Raw genomic sequence first — 23782 nt, 5'->3', positions numbered from 1 at the left:
ACAGTTGCTGTCCCCAGATCATTCATCGAGCAAAATACTTCCACCTTTAAAACAGCGAGAGCGATTCACATCCCCCAGCTTTTCATAAAAGACATGTAAGCCTTTCTGTTGCTGTGTTACAAAAGAAGCGGCCTAGACATCAATCTTCCTAGAGCAGCGCTCTTTGTGAGATGCGCTCCACTAGAAATGCGCCTGACACGAAATGTTCCAATGTTATTCTTGGTATCTCTAAATCGTTTCGCTTCAGATGAATTCTGTCGAGAGCAGCCCACTGATATCTATGTGAAAGATCGAGGCCCGGTCTGTCATCATATTTGTAGAGCCTTAGAGCTTTTAGGGAGGGAAATAACAGTGGAATAACAGCATGGTCAGCCGCTCAGCATCACCCCACTGATCAGCTGATTATGATGCCCTCAGTCACCCAGCATGCGTTTTATTGATCTGGCACAGGCTGCACTAATAATACAGAACGGAGAGTAATCGCTCCAAATGCTCTGCAATTACAGCACATATGAAGCAAATTGCACAAACACTGGCACACAGATATTATATTTATGATCTATGAGTGAGATAATGAGATTGGCAGCTTTAATTTTGGAATTATGGGCAACTGTTCCAGTAACTCAATCTGTAATATCTCTATCTGGCCAAAAGTATGTGGACAAAACCATGGGCATTAATATGGAGTTGCTGCCCCCTTATGCAGCTATAACAGCCTCCAGTCTTCTGGGAAGGCTTTCCACAAGATTTTGGAGTGTAACTGAAGGAATTTGTGAGGTCAGGCATTGAGAACCAGACCACTATCCCACCTCTGCCAAGCTTTACTGTTGCCACTATACACCGATCAGGCATAACATTATGACCAAGATAAGATATCTCCTTGTTTCTACGCTCATTGTCCATTTTATCAGCTCCACTTACTATATAGGTGCACTTTGTAGTTCTACAGTTACAGACTGTAGTCCATCTGTTTCTCTGCATACTTTGTTACCCCCTTTTACTATTTGGGTGGTGGATCATTCTCAGCACTGCAGTAACACTGACGTGGTGGTGGTGTGTTAGTGTGTGTTGTGCGGGTACGAGTGGATCAGACACAGCAGTGCTGCTGGAGTTTTTAAACACCTCAGTGTCACTGCTGGACTGAGAATAGTCCACCAAACAAAAATATCCAGCCAACAGCGTCCTGTGGGCAGCGTCCTGTGACCACTAATGAAGGACATGAGTGGACAGTGAGTGGACACAGTGTTTAAAAACTCAAGCAGCACTGCTGTGTCTGATCCACTCGTACCAGCACAACACACACTAACACACCACCAGTGTTACTGCAGTGCTGAGAATGATCCACCACCCAAAGAGTACCTGCTCTGTGAGGGTCCATGGGGGTCCTGACCACTGAAGAACAGGGTAAAAGGGGGTAACAAAGTATGCAGAGAAACAGATGGACTACAGTCTGTAACTGTAGAACTACAAAGTGCACTTATATAGTAAGTGGAGCTGATAAAATGGACAATGAGCATAGAAACAAGGAGGTGGTCATAATGTTATGCCTGATCAGTGTACATTCTTGTAGGTAGCGTTCTCTTGGCATCCTCCAAAACCAGGTTCAGCCAACAGACTGCCAGATAATGAAACAAATTCATCATTCCAGAGAACACATTTGCACTGCTCCAGAGTCCAGCGGCTGCATGCTTTACACCACTCCAGCCAACTCTTGGCATTGCGCATAGTGATCTTAGACCTGTGTGCAGCTGTTTGGCCACAGAGAGCCAGTTCTTGAAGCTCCTGACCCACAGTTCTTGTGCTGATGTTGCTTCCAGAGGCAGTTTGTAACTCTGTAGTGAGTGATGCAGCAGAGGATAGGTGATTTTTATGCACTACGCACATCAGCACTCGCTTGCTAATTAACAGAAACTGATGTTGGAATATTCCAGACTAATATATGACCTTTTTTTTTGGAATGAGTTCATTAGCTCATTCTGACTAATCACTTACAGTGTGAACTGTATGTCCTCAGGGAGAAGTTGGGTATGTCAGAACACCGGCCTCGAGGGAAAGCTATCGTTTATTGACCACTCTGCTTCTTCAGACTTGACACCAGCATGCTTCCTTGGAAAGCTACATCAGACTTGCATGTGTTATATGTGACTACTTTATCCTTCACCTTAGGAAAATGTTGCCAGACTTTGTCCTTTTTCTCTCACTTTCTTTCACAAAAGATTCATCCGATTTCAAAATGATTTGTTGCACTTGTAAATCATTACAGAACAATGCAGTGAACTGCAACGGCATAGTCAAATTCATCCCATACTGGATTGAGCATGTCGGGTGTCGCTGCACTCACGGCTCTTTCAGTGCGATTTCGGAGATCATCCAGTGTTGTGGAACCAACGACGAACGCTCTGAGCTGTTGGAGCTTCACTGCCCACGAAAATCACGCTGCACAGTTATGACTGATTCACTCTTATTGAAGTGGAGAACGCAGAACACTCTTTGCTTAGGTGTCTCCATCTCCTCGCATCTCCTTCCCGTGATGGTCAGAAACTCTATGACCCCCTCTTTCAATTGGTATGTGATTGGTTCCAAGGTGCCTCACGGTTGTAAAAATATGGCGCTTTGAAATCGGATGAATCTTTTTGAATCACCCTGTATATATTATAAATGAATTTGCTGTGCTCTTCAGGTTAAGTCTTTGGACGGCACTTTTAAAATGTAAATGAAAAACCGACATCAGAAATATTTGTCGACAATATCTATAATGTCGAATAACTGTTTCAGCCCAACTGTTCAGGAAGCATCTGCAGTACCTGTCACCGTTCTAGAGAATGTTCTTCAATGGCTGATTCTCACGGTAGCCCCTCTACGAATGGCTTATGACGTAGTCAGTTTAGCGTATCCATGGGAAAAGCCCATGCTATAGCCATGACATGTAGGAGGACAAATATCAGTCATTTATGCTCTGTGTGCCAGCAGTTCATTTAATTCAACTGTATTGTGACAGCTGAGAAATCTTCTGACTCATAAGGGCTCTGAAAGACCCTGGGCTCCCTCGCACTATGATTCAGTGGTTAATTCTGGGAATCCTCTTGGTTCTTTGAACACTGGCACAGCATGAAATTCAGGGCACCCCCTTAAATAGTAGCTCTCAAAAAGATGTTATCAAACATATAGGCCAGTGTACTTTTTTGACAACACATCTGTGAGCCTCTGGTTGAAGACCACTGTTTTACGGAGTGGTTTGTTGTGCCAGTTTTGGGCATTACTTAGATATTTGTTTTTCATCATGGTGATAATCCTCATTCTATGCTGCCAAATACACTCACCAAGCATTTTATTAGGAGCACCTCCTTGTATCTACATTCATTGTCCATTTTATCAGCTCCACTTACTATATAGGAGCACTTTGTAGTTCTACAGTTACAGACTGTAGTCCATCTGTTTCTCTGCACACTTTGTTAGCCCCCTTTTACCCTGTTCTTCAGTGGTCAGGACCCCCATGGACCCTCACAGAGCAGGTACTATGGGTGGTGGATCATTCTCAGCACTGCAGTAATAGTGAAGTGGTGATGGCATGTTAGCGTGTGCTGAGCTGGTACGAGTGGATCAGACAGCAGTGCTGCTGGAGTTTTTAAACTCACTGTCCACTCTATTAGACACTCCTACCTCGTTGGTCTACCTTGTAGATGTAAAGTCAGAGATGATAGCTCATCTGCTGCTGCACAGTTTGTGTTGGTCATCCTTTAGTCCACAGGACGCTGTTGGCTGGATGTTTTTGTTTGGTGGACTATTCTCAGTCCAGCAGTGACACTGAGGTGGTTAAAAACTCCAGCAGCACTGCTGTGTCTGATCCACTCAGACCAGCGCAACACACACTAACACACCACCACCACGTCAGTTTGGAAAAGAAAAATATATCATGTCATCTCTAGGTGCTAGCATTGTATGTAGGCTATAGCCTCTCGATGCTGGTCACCCCTGTCCTTGACCCATATTACTCTTGTCAGCTGTGTGCATCACATTTTTTACATTCATTGTTTTAACAATAACCAAGAAAACAAAGAAATTGTTACCAAAAAGACTGTAAGGGTTGCCACTAGGAAGAGGTCATAGACGCTAGTCTGAGCCATGCCTTGACATCCATGTTAAGCTCTCTCGCCGAGCATTTGCTAATCTTCCCTTAGAGTCACCCTCCCTAATCGCAGATAATGGCTGGATTTGAACTGCAGAGTCCCTAATAACCACACTGGGAGCTGGTTCAAGCAGCTAGACAAAATAGGAAGGCCCACAGAGAGAGCGCAGACACATCTCACACTGCTAATCTGCGGCACAGATAGGAGGCCTCGGTTAGCTTAAGACGCTAACCCCACACAAGTTCAAGGATTAAGTCATTTGTGCTTGGGACTGTACACTGAGCATCAAGTGTCAGATAAAGTGGGCATAGCTAGTAGAACTGTGTCAGGAATTAGGTTAAAGGATGTTCTGAAGTGGAAATTTAACATCTGGGATAATTCTCTGAACCAGAGCACAACGATAGCAAAAGCGAGCGAACAACATCGTCTGCCGCTGTTAACGCGGCACACGCTGCAGGTTCACTGAAGCATTAAAGAGGGGAAAATTGCAGCGTTCTGCAATTTTTCGGAAAAGAAGTGTAAGATGAGAATGAGTAATGAAGGTGAAAGAGTTCGTGTGCAGAAGGTCTTACAAAGTAGCGTTAGCGCTACACCCACTTACTCAAAGTGCCCCAGTTATACGATGAAGGAATCCCCTCTGTGGGGGATAAGTAATGGGGCAGGATGTTAAAGTGGCGAGATGAACATGTCTCATGAATTCTTCAGCATCGTTTGGGACTTGCTTCTCACCGCATGCTAACGGCAGAAGTTACGGCCATTCTTCGGAATCAAAGACAAAGTTTTCAGCTCCAAATCCTGCTGCTGGGAAAGCAGGTCTCTGACTTTTTGATGTTGCTCTAGTTTTTTTTTTCTTCTAATCCCGCAGCATTTTTCTTTATTCTGTCTCATCTCATATCGAATCGTTTTCCCACTTTCTGTCCAGGGGCTGCACAATTAATCACATATTAATCAAAATTGCAGTTTTGGCCTCAGCAATTAAACACAAAAGCCTGCAATTAGCACATTGTACATAGTAAGTATGCCTGCTGCATCATAATCAAGCATTTCCAGTGATAAACCACACTGCTCGTGTTGAATCATCTAATAAATCATTGTGGCGGCATCAGAAAAGACCAGATGTTTCTAGTGAAAATTGCAGGTGTCCACGTGTCCCAAAATATGGGCATCAAAATGCGCCAATCAATCGTTATTATGATTATTACATTGCAATCAGTGCATTATTCAATATAGTCACAATAAACATTTTGGTCAGGGTTTCTCCCTCTCTCTGCCTGTCCACATCTCCCAGGTTCTTTTGGTGCCGTGTTTGCTTTGCTCTATTGTCTGGGTGGGCGCTCTCTCCAGGCCCACCACAAAGGGCTTCATCCTGCAGGCTGACAGTGAAGCCCTCTTGATCAGAGTGGCATGAGGAAGCTGTGGGGGGAGATCAGCTCGGTGCATCACTTGCAATGAGGACAGACGGTTTAGGGACACTTTTATTTCCCTGCATCATTCAGTCCCATTAAAAAAATGAAATATACACTCAGCAAACAGGCACAAGTGTGATTATCATGTTCATTTCATTAGTGGTGCTGTTCAAATGTTGATATGCTACTTAATGAAATGCATTAATTAGGCCTTTCACAAATCATGATTTTGACTCAAATGCAGTTGCGCAGCATCACTCAGTTTCTAGGTTCATGCAGGCGGAACTACAGAGGAAATGAACCAATTATGAGGATCAGAAGAGCAAACAGAATCATACAGACTCTTCATTATATAAGTTGCCTCCAGATTGTTTGGCCTATGAAGCCAACTGCCAGAAAGCTGTGATAGTGCTTGTACGACTTCCACAGTTAAATCCAAAACATTAACTGCTTTAGAGTCACTGTCTTCTAAGAGTGGATATCTGTGGAAACCCATTTCTGCCCGATAGAGAAGGAAAAGGCCTTGCTGTGTCCCTCCTTTCTGTTTCTGCAGCAGTATTTTGACTCAAAATACTGAGTTATTATGAAATTCTGACATAAGTCAAAATAACTGTTTTTTAAATTTCAACAAAGTGATAGTTTTGATATATTAATTCAAAATTTGAGAAAATAAGTAATCATTTTGATATATTACATCAGCATAGCATAAAAAATAAGTCAATATTTTGATTTTAAGTGAATATTTTGAGAAAATAAGTCATTATTTGAACATCATAAGCTTTGATGTCAACATTAGTAAGTCATTAACAGAAGGTACATTACTTTAAGTCATTAGGATGAAATTCTGACATGCTATGTTGAAATAATGAGTTATTAAATTTCAATATAGTAAGTCAACATTTTCAGAAATTAAGTCTTTATTTTCAGATACTACGTCATTCATTTTGACATAGCAAGTCAAATTTCTGAGAAAACAAGACAAGACGGAGAAAAAAGGAGTGGGCTTCCATAGACATCAGTATCAACTCCATAAAACCAAACTATAGCGTTCGTTCAATACAAAGCTGTAAGTTATATTTAGGGATTTTAATACGATACCTTAATTATGACACAGATAGGCCAGATCATTAACCATGGACAAATGTGTAGAGCCTTTGTTTACGTGAGTCTTGTTTATGTTTTTTTAATAGTATTATCATCTGTATTCATGCTTAAATGTGAGAACGGGACCCATATAATATATGATATAATGAAAACATCAACTATCAGAAATATCCCGCCACAGAAATTCAATCAGTAGTCGATGTTTGGAAGGATGCTGAGCTGACTAACTTTGATTTTTCAGAAGCCTCAGTTGGATGGCAGGCTGCTCATTACAGCAGTGAGAACTGGCCTGCTGATTAAGAACAGAGCCAAACAAATACAGTTATGTCCAACCGCACCAAGGGCCTCTGACTGTATCCGGATGAAGACACTGAAATTTTTCTGCGCGGCTGCCAAAGCTGGTTGTTTTCTGATGCAGCCTGACCTACACAGGCACACTTCAGGATGGAGGCAGCCCTCCCCTGCTGCCATTGTCCCACTTACGCAATCTCCCAAATAATTGACATGGCTTTGATGGCTGAATAAATAAGCTGAGCTCTCAGCAGCACGTCATGACACAAGCCCAATGCTCCTTTGAACCCAACGCGCACGCACCACATGCCGCCTCTTCTAAGGGTGCATCAACCCCTGTGTTTTCATGAATGTCACAGCATCGTTTCATCTGCCTCGCACTTGGATGACAACCAAAAGAGACAGAAAGTGCTCTGAAGGACTGAAGAGGCGCTAATCAAAAACATCTCGCGCCATTAGGGAGATCATAGCAGGAGAAAAAAACAAAAAAACACTAATTGCAATAATGTAAGTGACTATAACCCACAACTAGATCCCTTACGTAAAGCTTTCCGCGCTCTTATTCAAGCTCATCGCGTTCCTGTGCTCTGACCGCAGGAAACCAGCGCTGTATGAGTCAGTGCGAACAAAAAAAAATTACTCATCTCCATGCAAAAGGATCAGAAAGAATGAGAGATACTAAGGAGTCGTTCAATCTCCCCAGAATGACGCATTGTAAGAGCGCTGGATTATTTGCAATAACCAAAGCTCAGTGCGCCTCATCCGTTGGGTTGAGTGCGTACTCAGGGTGGGGGTGCCATTGTTGGGGAGATAAAGAGGATGGTGGGGGATGGGATGAGGACACATCAGGGGAATACATTACAGGAAAAGGTCAGCTGTTTGTGTACCAGTAACCGAATTGAACTGGGTACAGATCAGCGTGATACATTGATGAGCGAAACCAATCAATCAACATTATCTATCAGCATTCTGTTTAAAAATAAAGAGCTACCAGTGACCAAACGAATCACACCAAGTGTTCTCTTGCTGGCATTTGACCGACAAAAGCCGCCAGTCTCTCGGTCATCAAGTGCATCAGGAGCTTAAAACATAGCAACTGACCTTAGCTGGGGTTTAAATTTGTGCTGGACAAACACTGTAGAGTGTTTTTGGTGGAAAGCGCTGCCTATAGCTAATACAACCACACACATCTGCACTAAGGGTACTACAGCTGAGCTGGTGTCGTCTCAAAACAAGCCAGTTTTTGGGGAACAATTGCTTGGTGACGATAGAGAAGCTGATACTCTGGTGACACTACAAAGTCTGACCCAAAGGGAACCAAGGAAACTTGTGGTTCTAGTTCCAGTTCAATATACACCTGCTAGAGACATCTGGAACCATTATAATAATCATGATTTAAATGACTGTCTAACGAATCATCTTTCTGGTAATTTGATGCCACTCTAAAGCTTCTAATTTGGTGTATTAGCTACCCTCCTTGTTAGTTAGCTTAATTTATTGGTTGCCATGAATAGGGCTGGGCAATATGACAACATATATCATGATCATGATAAATTATGTCACAATGCAATACAATATGCCCTCCTGTACATATTGTGGACATCATCAGTACTTGTAGAACACAGACCAACTGCATGATTCCTTATAAAGAGAGCAAAATGAGTCCCATTTAACTGGATTTAGTGCCAAATAATGAATAAACATCATTGTGTTCACAGGTTTTGATAGTATTTTTTAAAATGTAGCACTGCTGGGTCTTTTTTCTGAAAAAATATTGGGATATGTCATGTATCGTGACAATTTCTTGAAGTATCACGATATTCTATTTTTACTATATCGCCCACTTTTAGTTATTAAACAATATACTGCATTATTCTGTATTCACACACTAACAAAAATGTCTACATTTCTACAGAATTGTATGTAGAGTCTAACGAGTGTGAATATGAGCAAAAACACTTATTCTGGATGATAACGGCGTTAGATTCTTTACTAGCTTAAATCACATAAGCAAACTCTACTTCTAAAAATAAAAATACTATTCTAAATTACATTCTGGGGCATTTATTGATGATGTAATAGTGCTTGGCGACTTTATCTTCACCAGAAAGAGTGAATTATTTGCTAAATTGTTGTTAGCTTTGGCTGCGAGCTAACAAAGACAGAGGAGAACAGCCTTGAACTGTTAGGTCCTGTTGCTACCAACCTTGGGCAGATAGCAAAACCACAAAACTGGAAAATGGGAACTGAGCTTTTTCTAAGTTCTGGTACTTTGTGTAGTGGCCTTAAGTTACGCCTAAAGTTACGGTTAGCATTTGTAGATTAGCATCTGACCATTTCGTCTTAATGTAGCTCCATAAGGAAAGATTATCAGATGCTAATCTAAATGCTAGTTGTAACTTAGTAGCATGGTGGTACTGCAGTATACAAAGATCAACCTTAACATTGAAACCACTTAATTGTTTCTACACTCGTTGTCCATTTTATCAGCTCCACTGACCATTTAAAAGCACTTTGTAGTTCTACAGTTACAGACTGTAGTCCATCTGTTTCACTGCACACTTTGTTACCCTGTTCTTCAATGGTCAGGACCCCCAATGGACCCTCACAGATCAGGTACTATTTGGGTGGTGGGTCATTCTCAGCACTGCAGTAACACTGACGTGGTGGTGGTGTGTTAGTGTGTGTTGCGCTGGTCTGAGTGGATCAGACACAGCAGTGCTGCTGGAGTTTTTAAACACCTCAGTCTCACTGCTGGACTGAGAATAGTCCACCAAACAAAAACATCCAGCCAACAGCGTCCTGTGGGCAGCGTCCTGTGACCACTGATGAAGGACTAGAGGATGACCAACACAAACTGTGCAACAGCAGATGAGCTATCGTCTCTGACTTTACATCTACAAGAGGGACTGACAAGGTAGGAGTGTCTAATAGACTGGACAGTGAGTGGACACAGTGTGTAAAAACTCCAGCAGCACTGCTGTGTCTGATCCACTCGTACCAGCACAACACACACTAACACAACACCACCACATCAGTGTTACTGCAGTGCTGAGAATGATCCACCACCTAAATAATATCTGCACTGTGAGGGTCCCGACTATTGAAGAACAGGGTAACAAAGTATGCACAGAAACAGATGGACTACAGTCTAAAGTGCTCTTCTATGGTCAGTGCAACTGATAAAATGGACAATGAGTGCAGATACAAAGAGGTGGTTGTAATGTTTTGGCCGATCGATGTTATATTATATATTTTTTATGCTAAGAAACTGTTTTTGGCTGCCCCTTATTGGGCCATTAATGGTGTAGTTTACCATGTAAGAAATCCTCAGGGAGAGCGTTTTTGGATTCCTTCCCTGCCGCAATAGAGGCCTAACCTGCTGCCCTTTTATTCCAGGAAACTGAATGAGTGGTCACAACAGCGAGTTCAATGGGCGCATGAAGTGGTGACACATGAATTATGAAAGAAAACAAACACTTCCCATGACCCGCTTTCTGCTCACGGCCCGGGGAGTCATTCCGTTTCACCGCAGAGGCCAAACACATTCTGCCTGGACCTTTAGCAAGCCAGAGTGGCCGAATGTGCAGCACATGGTCATAAAATCTTCCGGTGCTACACATTTTCAAGTGTGAAGAAAGAACAAAGCACAGTGAGGTGGGATGGTTTCGCTGGAAGGATTTCCACTCTTTTGTTTGGCTTGTTTTCGCGCCAAATATATGTAGGCCACATGCTCAGAGGCAGAGAGAACAGAGGCAGAGAGAGATGAAAAAGAGAAAAAAGACTAGAGATGAACAGATACTAGTGCGTCCAGAGCTGATTGTGAATTTGCACCTGTCACAATTATGATGCGTTATTAGTTTATAATAAGTCCTTTTCACCTCCAGGGCGAGATTAGAAATAGAACAATGCAAATCAGCAACAGAAGGTCTGATACAGTCATGTACAGTCAGAACACACTCCCGACTCATTACACAGCCCGAAAAAGTGTGTGTGAGACCCAGCCACTCAAACAATGAAATCTGAATGATGTTCCTGAAATGTCAAAAGTAAAAAAAAAGATAAATGGCCAGCGTTAATTTTCTCCATAATAGCATATTGAAAGGAGTACAGAGTGAATGTCAAAGGAATGACAATGACATTTCCCAACGATGCTTCAACACAATACAACTCCAATTACTCAGTAAAGACTTTTACTATTGGCTTCCAAAATGGCAGAAACGAAAACAAAGCTTAACGCAAACGTTATCCAGCGTTAAATAAGCTCAAAGATCATTTTTAACCAAGACAGACTCAACTGTGTGCCACTTTGAGCTGGCTGGCATGTGCAGCTAATGCTTTTCGACATAGGAGAAGCACAGATGGCAATAATCTAGTGGCATAAAATAGAGTATATGAACTATTCGGCCTGCCTCAACAGCATTTTACAGGCTTTAAATACTCACTGGTGTTTCTGAACGAATATGTGAATACTTATTCTCAATATTACCCTTAGAAACAATAATATTTACATTACATAATTAACCATAATTTATGTGTTTCTTCAATTTTTGGTTAAAAGATATCCCAGTTTTCGATTTGTGACAAATACACAGTTGCACAGCTCTTTTTTTTCGATGGACATCCCAAAGATGCAGAGACGGAAGTGAGGCTTGATGATACAGAAGTAAATTCAAGGTGTAATTCTTTTAAAATCTTTGGTTGGCGACATTTTTTCAGTTTTAGTTTAGATGAACATACAGCCAAGTTCATATTCCACTGCTTACTTCAATTGAAATATGAATGAAATATCTATAATAACATCAATTTCATTTAGGAGTGACAACACAGCAAGTTATTTCAGTGTTTTATACTAAATTCCTATAGATTTACAGACGTTCATATCAGCTAAACCGGTTAGTTAGGCTGCTATCTCTGTTCGTCTCTGTCTTTCAGCTCAGTGTCGTTCAAAGGTCAAAACTACAGCCTAACAAATGAACGTATATTTGGCTAATTCTATTTTAGACCTTGTTTCGCTCATCTTGCTTCATTTTTTCAAAGAAAAGGCTGTGTTCAGCCTATGGCTAACGATGTCTGGGGATGACAGTTTTTTATAGCCTAAAAACACATCCATAGTTAAGTAAAAGTCATTCTATCCTGGTTTAGGATTAAATGTTTTGTTGAAAACAATGCTACATAAGTCTCCAACTACTTTTCACGCATGAAGCATTCTGGATTTATTCTAATCTTATTCTTGATGTTATAGATATTTATTAGCTTACAGCTCTGTTTATAATTATTATTAGTCTACTCATCATTTAAAATCTGGCTATACAGGATTAACATTCTATAATACTTTTATACATTTATCTGCAACCATCCATCCATCCATCCATCCATCTTCTAAACCGCTTATCCTTCTGGGTCGCTGGAGCCTATCCCAGCTGTCATTGGGTGGAAGGCAGGATACACCCTGGACAGGTCGCCAGTCCATCGCAGGGCAGACAGACAGACACATACATTCACACCTAGGGGCAATTCAGCACGTCCAATCAGCCTGACTGCATGTTTTTGGACTGTGGGAGGAAACCGGAGTACCCAGAGGAAACCCACACAGACACGGGGAGAACAGGCAAACTCCACACAGAAACGATCCTGGTCACTCGGCCGGGAATCGAACCCAGGCCTTTCTTGCTGTGAGGCGACAGCGCTACCCACTGCGCCACCGTGCCGCCCTATCTGCAACCAAACGGGTCTTATTTCATTAAAACACTGATTATAAATTCGTGAACGTGTTTCTATTGTCCTATCTTCTAAAATAAGGTTCATAACATTATCAGTGTTTGTTCTGCTGCCAAATTACACACTTACAAAAGCTACTACATGCTTTAATATTAACAGCTAACTTAGCAAATAAAAGAAAAACAACAAACGCAGAACTCCTTATTTACTATCTATTTGCAATGTTTTCTGAATGGTGACCATAAAAACCTGTGAGTTTCATCAAACCAGTAAATGTCAGTGATAGTTTTCGAATGACTCCCCTGCACCACTGAGAATGTACTTTTAAGTTTGAGACAATGAGTGTTTTTACATGTACTTAATAATCCGATAACTGCAGAAAATCTGATTTTGTCAGTAATCTGATCAACGTGTTTACATGCACTTGAGTAATCAGATAATAGGGAAACTCCAGGTCCACGAGTCAGACAGTAATGAGATTTCTGCTTTACAACCAGCCAATAAACTCACAGAAGAAGACATGACGTAAACGTAACGTAAAACTCAAACTTCATGCTGCGGCTTTTTTAAAAAAACATTGCACTTCAAAAGTTTTGCTGTCTCGCGGTGAGGCTGCTTGCTTATTTCTGTTACCGCAGTCTGTTTTCGCACATGCGCCGACTGAGAAATCCGAAAGAAATCAGAGTAAGAGTTCACATGCACTGAGAAATCTGATTACTGAGCTAAAATCCAGCTCTCTTTATCAGATTTCTTAATCAGATTTCTAGACCTTACTCCGATCTAAGAAATCAGAGTATGCTGTTTACATGACCATTTCCATAATTAGGTAACTGCAGAAATCCGTATATGATCGGATTATTGAGTGCAGGTAAACACACTCAATGTTGTTTAAGCACATTACAGTGTCTAAATTGGCAGTTTTCTACGAGATCCCGCCCCTACTGAGAGCTCCACCAATCATCACATAGAAGCTGAGCTTCCAGGCCAGACACAAGTTACATTTGTTAACGCTTGCGGTCCGATAAACGCTGAAATATTTTTCATACACAAAAAGCATTCGCGATAGCCTCATAGACTCCCAGCATGGTTTTGAATCTGCTATGAACTTGCATTGAAGCCCAGCCTCAACAGGGTTCTATGGGATGTGCTTCCGCATTCATGTAGACTATATGGTCTATCAGACGCAGCTGCCAGAGTGCAGTGATACAGAGTATATTACAGACGTCATAGTCTTAAAGCAACTGCCATTGATGGGCGGATATAGTATGATGTCCCTGTGGAACTGAATTAACCCCTTAAATGGCCAGGGCCACTTCTATAACCTAAGAATAGTTAAACCAGTTTGCATTAAAGTTCCTGTAGTTACTGAATAATAGGTCCTAGTATGAAATAAGCCTGAGATTTTATGGGGATAACTGAGTCTGATTGGTTGCAATCACCATCAGTGCCAGAAACATGAAAACAAAGATTAATGCTAATGTTATTGGACATTAAATAAGCTCAGAGAGCCTTTTTAAGTGAGACGGTTTTGACTCCGTGCCATCCTGAGCTCTACAAACATGACTGGATATAGTATGATGTCACCGTGCAACTGGATGGGCTGAAAACGATTGGTGGCAGACATCATCAACACTGCAAAACGGCTTGACCGATGGCAACAAATCCCGTCTGATTCTCCCTTGTACTTATTTGATTTGCTTGAAGGAGCTGACCGACTTCTGGACAGTCTGATATAGGGATTTTACAGTCGAGTCCTTGGGGACCCCAGCTAGGCTGCATTCCTGTTGTGTTCCATTTCATAACACACCTGAGCCAGTAATCAGCAGCATGTAACCCCTGATTGCCTGCCTCAGGTGTGTTTAAAGCTGGAATGGAATAAAAATATAGTCTGGCTGGGGGTCCCCAAGGACTGGATGGAAAACCCTGCTCTAATATCCACATATCAGGGTCTATGTGTTCCCTGTTACATGTCTTAGCATCCTGTCTGATTAAGTGTCGGACCAAACAGTAGATAAATTTTCTCTCACCTCTATCTAAGGCTTTCTTAGTGTATTCAAGAAAGATTTAAAGCAAAAATATTCTCACTTTTCTCATCGTAGGTGGTCACATTGCAGTAAATGTAAAATGCCTCAGTACCAAACATCAGTTTGGATATTAAACAGAGCGGAAGATGGTTTAAAACTGAAACAAGATCAATCCTGTGAGGAGATTAGGCCTGCTGTGATGGACTCTGGCCCTTTAGAGACGCCTAAAGCTGGAGTTTTCATCATAAGGCATTAACCTATGACAGATTTCATCATCTGCTATTAATTTACAACAGCCTTCCTCATCAGCTCTTACTTGCGAACGTTCTTCTCATCAGGGACTAATGGCAGTTTTCTTCATCTGATTATTAACCTCTTAAATGGCCTGGACCTGCTGACTTCTATTACAAGTTTTTATAACTTAAGAATATTTCAGGTAGTCAGCAATAAAGTCTATGTAAATGTGTTAATAATAAGCATTAGAATATAATGGGACTTCCTCCCCAACCATTAACTTACACGCTTTGACTTATTAACTTAGGACAGTCTTCTTCATCAGCTGCTGGATTACAACAGCCCTCCACACCAGCTATTACTCAGGACTCTTTCTCATCAGCTTTTAACTTACGACAGTCTTCATATTCAGTTACTAACTAACAATAGTCTTCATATTCAGCTATTAGCCTACGACAGTCTTCATATTCAGCTATGAACTTACGACAGTCTTCATCAACTCACAAGTCTTCATATTCAGCTATTAACTTATGACAGTCTTCATCATCAGCTATGAACTTACAACAGTCTACACATTCAGCTATTAAGTTATGACAGCCTTCATATTCATCTATTAACTTATGGCAGTCTACATATTCAGCTATTAACTTATGATAGTCTACATATTCAGTTATTAATTTTTGACAGTCTACATTATCAGCTATTAACGTACGACAGTCTTCATCATCAGCTATTAACATACGACAGTTCATATTCAGCTATTAACTTACCACAGTCTTCATATTCAGCGGTTAACTTACGACAGTCTACATATTCAGCTATTAACTTATGACAGTCTACATATTCAGCTATTAACTTATGAGTCTTCAACATCAGCTATGAACTTACGAGTCTACATATTCAGCTATTAACTTATAACAGCCTTCATATTCATCTACTAACTTACGACAGTCTACATAGTCAGCTATTAACTTTTGACAGTCTTCATCAGCTATGAATTTACGACAGTCTACATATTCAGCTATTAACTTTTGACAGTCTTCATCATCAGCTATGAACTTACGACAGTCTACATATTCAGCTATTAACTTATGACAGTCTTCATATTCAGCTATTCACTCACGCCAGTCTACATATTCAGCTATTAACTTATGACAGTCTTCATCATCGGCTATGAACTTACAGCAGTCTACATATTCAGCTATTAACCTTCGACAGTCTTCATATTCAGCTATTCACTCATGACAGTCTACATATTCAGCTATTAACTTATGACAGTCTTCATCAGTTATGAACTTACGACAGTCTACATATTCAGCTATTAACTTATGACAGTCTTCATATTCAGCTATTCACTCACAACAGTCTACATATTCAGCTATTAGCTTATGAGTCTTCTTCATCAGCTATTAGCTTAGGAGTCTTCTTCATCAGCTATTAGCTTACAACAACCTATATCATCAGCTATTAACACACAACAAAGATACTGACTTACAGCAGTCTTGCTCGCAATTATATGACTTTTTATCATCAGTTAGTCAATAACAACCGCAATCACCATCTATTACTAATGAACCTTCCTCATCACATACTGACTTACAGTGGTCTGACTTACAACAGTCTTCCTCATCATCTATTATTTATGACAGTCTTGCTCATCATCTATTATTTATGACAGTCTTGCTCATCATCTAACACTTACTCTTAATCATCACGTACTGGCTTACAGCAGTCTTGATCGGATACTGATTTATGACTCTTCATCGGCTACTACTCAAAGTCTTCCTCATCTTATACTGACTTATGACTCATCATCAGCTATTACTCACAGTCTTCCTCATCTGATACTAACTTATGACTCTTCATCAGCTATTAGTGACAGTCTTCCTCATCTGATGCTGACTTGACTCTTCATCAGCTATTCCTGACAGTCTTCCTCACCTGATACTGACTTATGACTCTTCATCAGCTACAACTATCAGTCTTCCTTATTTGATACTGACTTTTTAGTCTTCCTCAGCTATTAACTAAATCTTCCTCATCTGATACTGACCTATGACTCTTCATCAGCTATTACTAACAATCTTCCTCATCTGATACTGACCTATGACTCTTCATCAGCTATTACTAACAGTCTTCCTCATCTGATGCTGACTTGACTCTTCATCAGCTATTACTAACAGTCTTCCTCATCTGATGCTGACTTGACTCTTCATCAGCTATTACTAACAATCTTCCTCATCTGATACTGACCTATGACTCTTCATCAGCTATTACTAACAGTCTTCCTCATCTGATGCTGACTTATGACTCTTCCTTGGCTATTATTAACAATCTTCCTTATCTGATACTGACTTATGACTCTTCCTCGGCTATTATTAACAATCTTCCTTATCTAATACTGCCTTATGACTCTTCATCAGCTATTCCTTACAGTCTTCCTCGTCTGACACTGATTTATGACTCTTCATCAGCTATTCCTGACAGTCTTTCTCATCTGAAACTGACTTTTGACTCTTTCTGAACTATTACTGACAGTCTTCCTCATCCAATACTGACTTATGACTCTTCTTTGGCTATTCCTGACAGTTTTCCTCACCTGATACTGACTTATGACTCTTCATCAGCTATTACTTACAGTCTTCCTCACCTGATACTGCCTTATGACTCTTCATCAGTTATTATGGACAGTCTTCCTCATCTGATACTCACTCATGACCCTTCATCGGCTATTCCTAACAGTCTTCCTCACCTAATACAGACTTATGACTCTTCATCAGCTACTACCAACAGTATTCCTCATCTCATGGTGATTTAGGACTCTTTATTAGCTACTACTTACAGCAGTCTTCTTCATCGCTGTTGTCCGAGCAGTCATCATCATCGTCACACCTCCAAATGCTCATGATGCATTTCTTGTTCTTGCACTGAAACTGTCCGTCCTCGCACTCCTCCTCGCTCCCTGTGTGATCAAAGGCAGCAGAGAAAGCGTTACAGAGCATCTGCTGTACAATAAGGACAGAGAAAGCGCCATAGAGCGCTACCATTCACAACAGCCATCAATACACTGAGAGGGGATTGATTCAGAGGGCTTTGAGCGGCGCTTCACGATCAAACAAGACTACAAAATGCGAGAAACGCAATAAATGAACGACATGCTCCTGTTTATTTTATTGCATGCATTCCCATCAATTATGGTCCCAGAAGAGGAAGAGGAAGATGATGCTGATGATGCTCTGGGCACAATAACTATCAGGTGGAGACAAACCGTTTCTGTTCTAGACTATTCGTGGTATACTTAGCCCTTTTTAGCTATAAATGGGGGAGCAAGGACGCCTGCTTCAGTCATAGACTTCCACCAGCACATGGGCTGCAAGAAAGTAGTCCAAATATGCACATTTCGCAGGTCCAGCATCATAAATCCATTCAATTCAGCATCGTTTCACTCCTTCTGGGCTTAGTTTGAAAATAACCAACCTTTTCCTGAATACAGCCCCATCGTTAGCAAGTGCAAAAACAGTAATTTTCCTATTACAGTCCACATTTCGGAGATGGGTTTTATGGCGTTCATCCACAAACAAAGCAGGTCCGGATAGCGCTGCTCTCTATCGACGCGGACGGAGCTGCTTCACCGAGCGTCCAATCAGCGAGCGCGGGAGTGGCTTATGCAAATGAGAGGGAAGGCCTTATGTGAATTATGAAGGAGGGCGGCGTTGCCCAGGCGACGCGAACGCAGCAGCTTTACAATCGCTTCCCTGGCAGTTTGAAAGGGGAACTCCATCAAATTTCAAAATTTTACAAAATTACCACATAAATGTCAAAGCCATTCAGACTGGTTTGGTGTGAAATGCTGCGTTCTAGAGAAACGTCAGCCGAGTGGTGGTGATAAGGAACCAGACGTCCACCTCTAAAAGCTCCCTCACAGCTGGAACGTTTATGAATGTGCTGCATTGTTTTAAGATAGTTTTGTGATGAAGTTTTGTCTTAAAATGTATTTTAATCCATTCATGGTGGAGGAGTACATGCAGGGCACTGTGGGGCAAAAAAAGTCCGCAATAAAAACGTATTATTATATTTGGATTTAGACTAGTAAACAGTAAATAGCAAGTCAGATAGTAAATAAAATGGCTGTATTTGTGTTGTAGACATGGCGACCCCTGGTTCCTATAACCACCACTGTGAAGAAATCTGAGTCTCTATATTCAACCATTTCACATCAAACCACTCAAAATAACTGTACATCTCAAGGACTGAATTTTTCAGAAATGTTGAAAAATTGGTGGAATTCACCTTTAAGGCATGGAGTTTATAGAGGCAATATGGGCGGGGTTTATGCAAATATGTCTTAAAAAAGAAGGGTGAGGTTTCCGGAGACGCCAATTTCGCTGAATCTCCAATCACAGACCGCAGGAGGGCTTTATGCAAATATGAAGGGCGGGGCTATCGCTCGCTGTTCCGAATGACGACACCAGACGTGGGAGGATTTCATGCTAATATTAAGGGAGGAGCTTATCCAAATACGATTTATCTGCTTGGAAGAAGGAAACAGCAAAGGAAGAAGACAATATAGCAACATTTTTGAGTAGATCTCTTTATGGCCAGCCGGTCAGTGTCCGCACAGAATAGCCAAATGGTGATAAAAGAAAATCCATATTTATCACCACTATCAATCCAACAGGCGAGCCAAGTATTAAAGACATAGAAGAGCTTGTAACAGTTCTATAATGACTGGAAAAGGGGGCTTTTTAGAGTCCTTGCTAAGGTGACTTTCACAAGGGCAGCAATTACAGCTCAGTAAAACAATGGGATCCAAACCACTGACTGCACAGCAGGCCCTCCGACAATAAAGGAGATTCTGTCAGTCAAAACTAGGCCACGGATAATCAGTCATTTTAATAATGGTAAGCTGGAGCTGAACCCCTTCCCCCAGCCTTTTATTCGTTTCCGTGAAAAAAAAGAACAATTTACAGGCGCTGGGGGACTTGGGCTTGTTCCCACTCGATTTTAAAAAGGTCTCGGTGTGTAACCTGTCTACCTTCAGCTTCTGCATGAATAAACCCCATCTCATTTTAAAACCCTGAGGATGGGGAAGGGTGTTATTTTTTTTAAGCAAGAGCTTCTAGTCGAGTAACTTAACTCAAAAGTTGTCTGTATGCTCAAATTTAATGTCCAGGCTGTTCTGGATTTTGCAATTCAGTTCATTCACTTATGTGTGAAATAGGCATTTTGAATATGTGAAGAACAACTGAGGAACTGACCAGCCACTTCATTAAAACCACCTCCTTGTTTCTACACTCACTGTCCATTTTATATAGATGCACTGTAGTTCTACATTTACAGACTGTAGTCCATCTGTTTCTCTGCATACTTTGTTACCCTGTTCTTCAGTGGTCAGGACCCCCACAGGACCCCCACAGAGCCGGTATGATTTGGGTGGTGGATCATTCTCAGCACTGCAGTAACACTAACATGGTGGCGGTGTGTTAGTGTGTGTTGCGCTGGTCCAAGTGGATCAGACACAGCAGTGCTGGGGAGTTTTTAAACACTGTGTCCACTCACTGTCCACTCTATTAGACACTCCTACCTTGTAGATGTAAAGTCAGAGACAGTAGCTCATTCTCTAGTCCTTTTTCAGTGGTCACAGGACGCTGCCCACAGGACGCTGTTGACTGGATATTTTTGATTGGTGGACTATTCTCAGTCCAGCAGTGACAGTGAGCTATTTAAAGACTCCAGCAGCACTGCTGTGTCTGATCCACTCGTACCAGCACAACACACACTAACACACCACCACCATGTCTGTGTCACTGCAGTGCTGAGACTGATCCACAACCCAAATAACACCTGCTCTGTGGTGGTCCTGTGGGGGTCCTGACCACCGAAGAACAGAAATGAGGAGGTGTACTTAATGAAGTGGCCAGTCGGTTTATATTCAAATGTCTGTGAAACTTCTAATGAGTTTCTCATTCAAAGTCAATTAGCGGTATGTTTGTCCTAAAATGGAACCCACCGCTACGAAAATGCTCATTTCTGTTAGCATTCCTAGCAGGATTCTCTGAGTTTATTAGCACTAAGCTAAGCGACAGTGACATATCTGGGGCTTCCAGAAGGCCGAGAGTGACTTCTTTTCTCACAGAGGTGGTCTTTGCCTCTTGGAAAACAAAATGTGATTGGTTGATATCTCTGTCACTACCTAATTACGCTGATGGTTAATCTAACGTGTTAGGCCTTCTCTTCAGCTCCTGAAGTCCTAACCAATAGGAGAGCTTGCTTGGCTATATCAATCTACTATAGAAAAAAACAACTCCTGATTGGCCAGGTCTCCACTGGACATTTCAAGAATTTAACCCTTTTGTCTAAACTGAAAGAGAAGCACTGTAACATTGCAGAGCTTAAATACATGCATAATCCTAGTAAGTAAAAATGAACTAAAAATTACAGACATGTATTCTTCAGCTCCCAGAAATCATTTGGCCTCCTCTGAAATCCATGAGGGTTCCCCTCTGAGAATATCAGACTATATCTGCTTTGCATAGCACCGAGAGAAGGAACACTGAACACTAGAAGGTAGAGAACTTGAAAGAAGAAATATGCTGTGTAATACTGCCCCTCCTACAGACTAGTGAAGACAGATAATAGAAAGAAAGGCCTATGCAGATTGACTAATAAGTCATAGCACTCAGCCGTCATCACTCTTGTTACGACATCTGAGCCAATGCCCCCGAAGCACTTCACGCAGAACACGACTTCTGTGAGCGAATCTAATGAATCATTTTTAGTCCTCCTTTTTCTTGTCATTGTGTGTAATACTAATAAATTTGGCGACTCTATTTGGAATTTTGTTTCTTTTATTGGCCATTATTTCCTGTGCAGCCTGCAATCACGTCCATGTACGTGTACGCGCAGGACTGTGATGTATAGACACGTCTGGGTTAAATGAGCCTTGAGAGTTTCAGAGTCGAAGTCTGTACTGAAAAAGAAAAGATAAAAAAGTCATTGTCACCAGAGTAAAAGCAGGAAAGTCGGAGATCTGATCTGGAGCCGACAGGCCGGGAAAAAAGAAAGAGAAAAAAGAAAGTGAAAAGGTCAAACGGGTCCTCATGGTTTATACTCGGAACTCAAAAGCCAGTGAGCGACCATCCGAAGTATCCAAGAGATTGTGGTCCAAAATGTCCGACATCTGGATTTTCTCATCCATCAAAGCTCTGCAGATGTTTATTTTCACTCCCAAATAAGCAGAGTGCCATGGTCTGATTTCTTTGCTGATCACCTGCATTGAAAGGCTCATTCCTCAGAGAAATGCAACAGTCCACCTAAAAACTAAGCCTAAAAAAGTGGAAATGTTGACGCTACCGAATAACAGGTTTCAAAAGTATTCATTGTTTTATTAAACCATTTATGCCCAGCTAAATGCATTATAATAAGGAAAAATACCATAGAACCTGTTCTGATTGATATAAAACACGGGTTCCTGAATGAAAATGTAAAGTTAGGAAGGTGTTAAATTGAGTTTTAAGAATGTATTTTGGAACATTACACTATACACCAATCAGGCATAACATTCTGACCACCTCCTTGTTTCTACGCTCATTGTCCATTTGATCAGCTCCACTTACTATATAGGTGCACTTTGTAGTTTTACAGTTACAGACTGTAGTCCATCTGTTTCTCTGCATACTTTGTTAGCCCCCCTTTTACCCTGTTCTTCAGTGGTCAGGACCCCCATGGACCCTCACAGAGCAGGTACTATTTGGGTGGTGGATCATTCTCAGCACTGCAGTAACACTGACATGGTGGTGGTGTGTTAGTGTGTGTTGTGCTGGTCAGAGACGATAGCTCGTCTGCTGCTGCACAGTTTGTGTTGGTCATCCTCTAGTCCTTCATCAGTGGTCACAGGACACTGTTGGTTGGATATTTTTGGTTGGTGGACTATTCTCAGTCCAGCAGTGACACTGAGGTGTTTAAAAACTCCCCAGCACTGCTGTGTCTGATCCACTCGCACCAGCACAACACACACTAACACACCACCACCATGTCAGTGTCACTGCAGTGCTGAGAATGATCCACCACCCAAATAGTACCTGCTCTGTGAGGGTCCATGGGGGTCCTGACCACTGAAGAACAGGGTAAAAGGGGGCTAACAAAGTATACAGAGAAACAGATGGACTACAGTCTGTAACTGTAGAACTACAAAGTGCACCTATATAGTAAGTGGAGCTGATAAAATGGACAACGAGCGTAGAAACAAGGAGGTGGTGATAATGTTATGCCTGATCGGTGTATTTTGTTACACAAATGCTTCAGAAATACAATTTAATGGCACCTATATTGTGGAGCCCCAGTTCTCTGTTTGCTGTATTGGAAGAAATATGTTCATAAGATTATTCTTTGAAAGGAGAACACTTATTTTACAAAATTTCTTCTGAGATTATTTTGCCTTACAATGAGCTGCACCTCTCCACCATGTATTTTAAAACTACATTTAAGGCCCAAATCATATCACAAAATTACCAAAAAAAAAAATAAAATAAAACAACATCTCAGGTATTAGGTAACGTATTCATAACCATTTCGTGTAACAAACTTTCTTGAATTGTAGTTTTTTGAGACGGTAAACTGTTCAGATGTCTGGTTCCTATCCTCTCATATGTAAATGTCTCTACAATTGTTCATTTCATACCAAACCACTCTGGATGACATTGTTTACATCTTAACAATTTAACTATGCAGAACTTTTGAAAATTTGGTGGAATTACCCTTTTAGGGTACCTGTGTGACTGCAGACACTAACCAATAACAGCTCTTTTTTGGAACTTCAAAATAAAGTTCATCAAAATAAAAATGTACAACAGTTATACCAACTTAAAATACTTCC

General features: G+C 41.2%; 1 protein-coding gene across 1 annotated transcript in view; it reads right to left on the bottom strand.

The window, feature by feature from the left end:
- LOC118826526 (low-density lipoprotein receptor-related protein 8-like) overlaps positions 1-18484 on the bottom strand; it is a 130327-nt gene extending 111843 nt beyond the window's left edge. Inside the window, exons 1-2 of the mRNA XM_036597515.1 lie at positions 18385-18484; positions 17750-17869 (exon numbers count right to left, since the gene is read on the bottom strand). Of these exons, the coding sequence (XP_036453408.1) occupies positions 17750-17869; positions 18385-18478 (214 nt within the window). The 5' untranslated portion in view covers positions 18479-18484. The remainder of the gene's footprint in view (positions 1-17749; positions 17870-18384) is intronic.
- Positions 18485-23782: the final 5298 nt, after the last annotated feature.

The sequence above is a fragment of the Colossoma macropomum genome, unplaced genomic scaffold (genome assembly GCF_904425465.1).
Source record: "Colossoma macropomum unplaced genomic scaffold, Colossoma_macropomum, whole genome shotgun sequence".
NCBI classification, from domain to species: Eukaryota; Metazoa; Chordata; class Actinopteri; order Characiformes; family Serrasalmidae; genus Colossoma; species Colossoma macropomum.
Note: the sequence above shows the minus strand (reverse complement) of the source record. Positions and strands in the feature narration are given on the sequence as shown.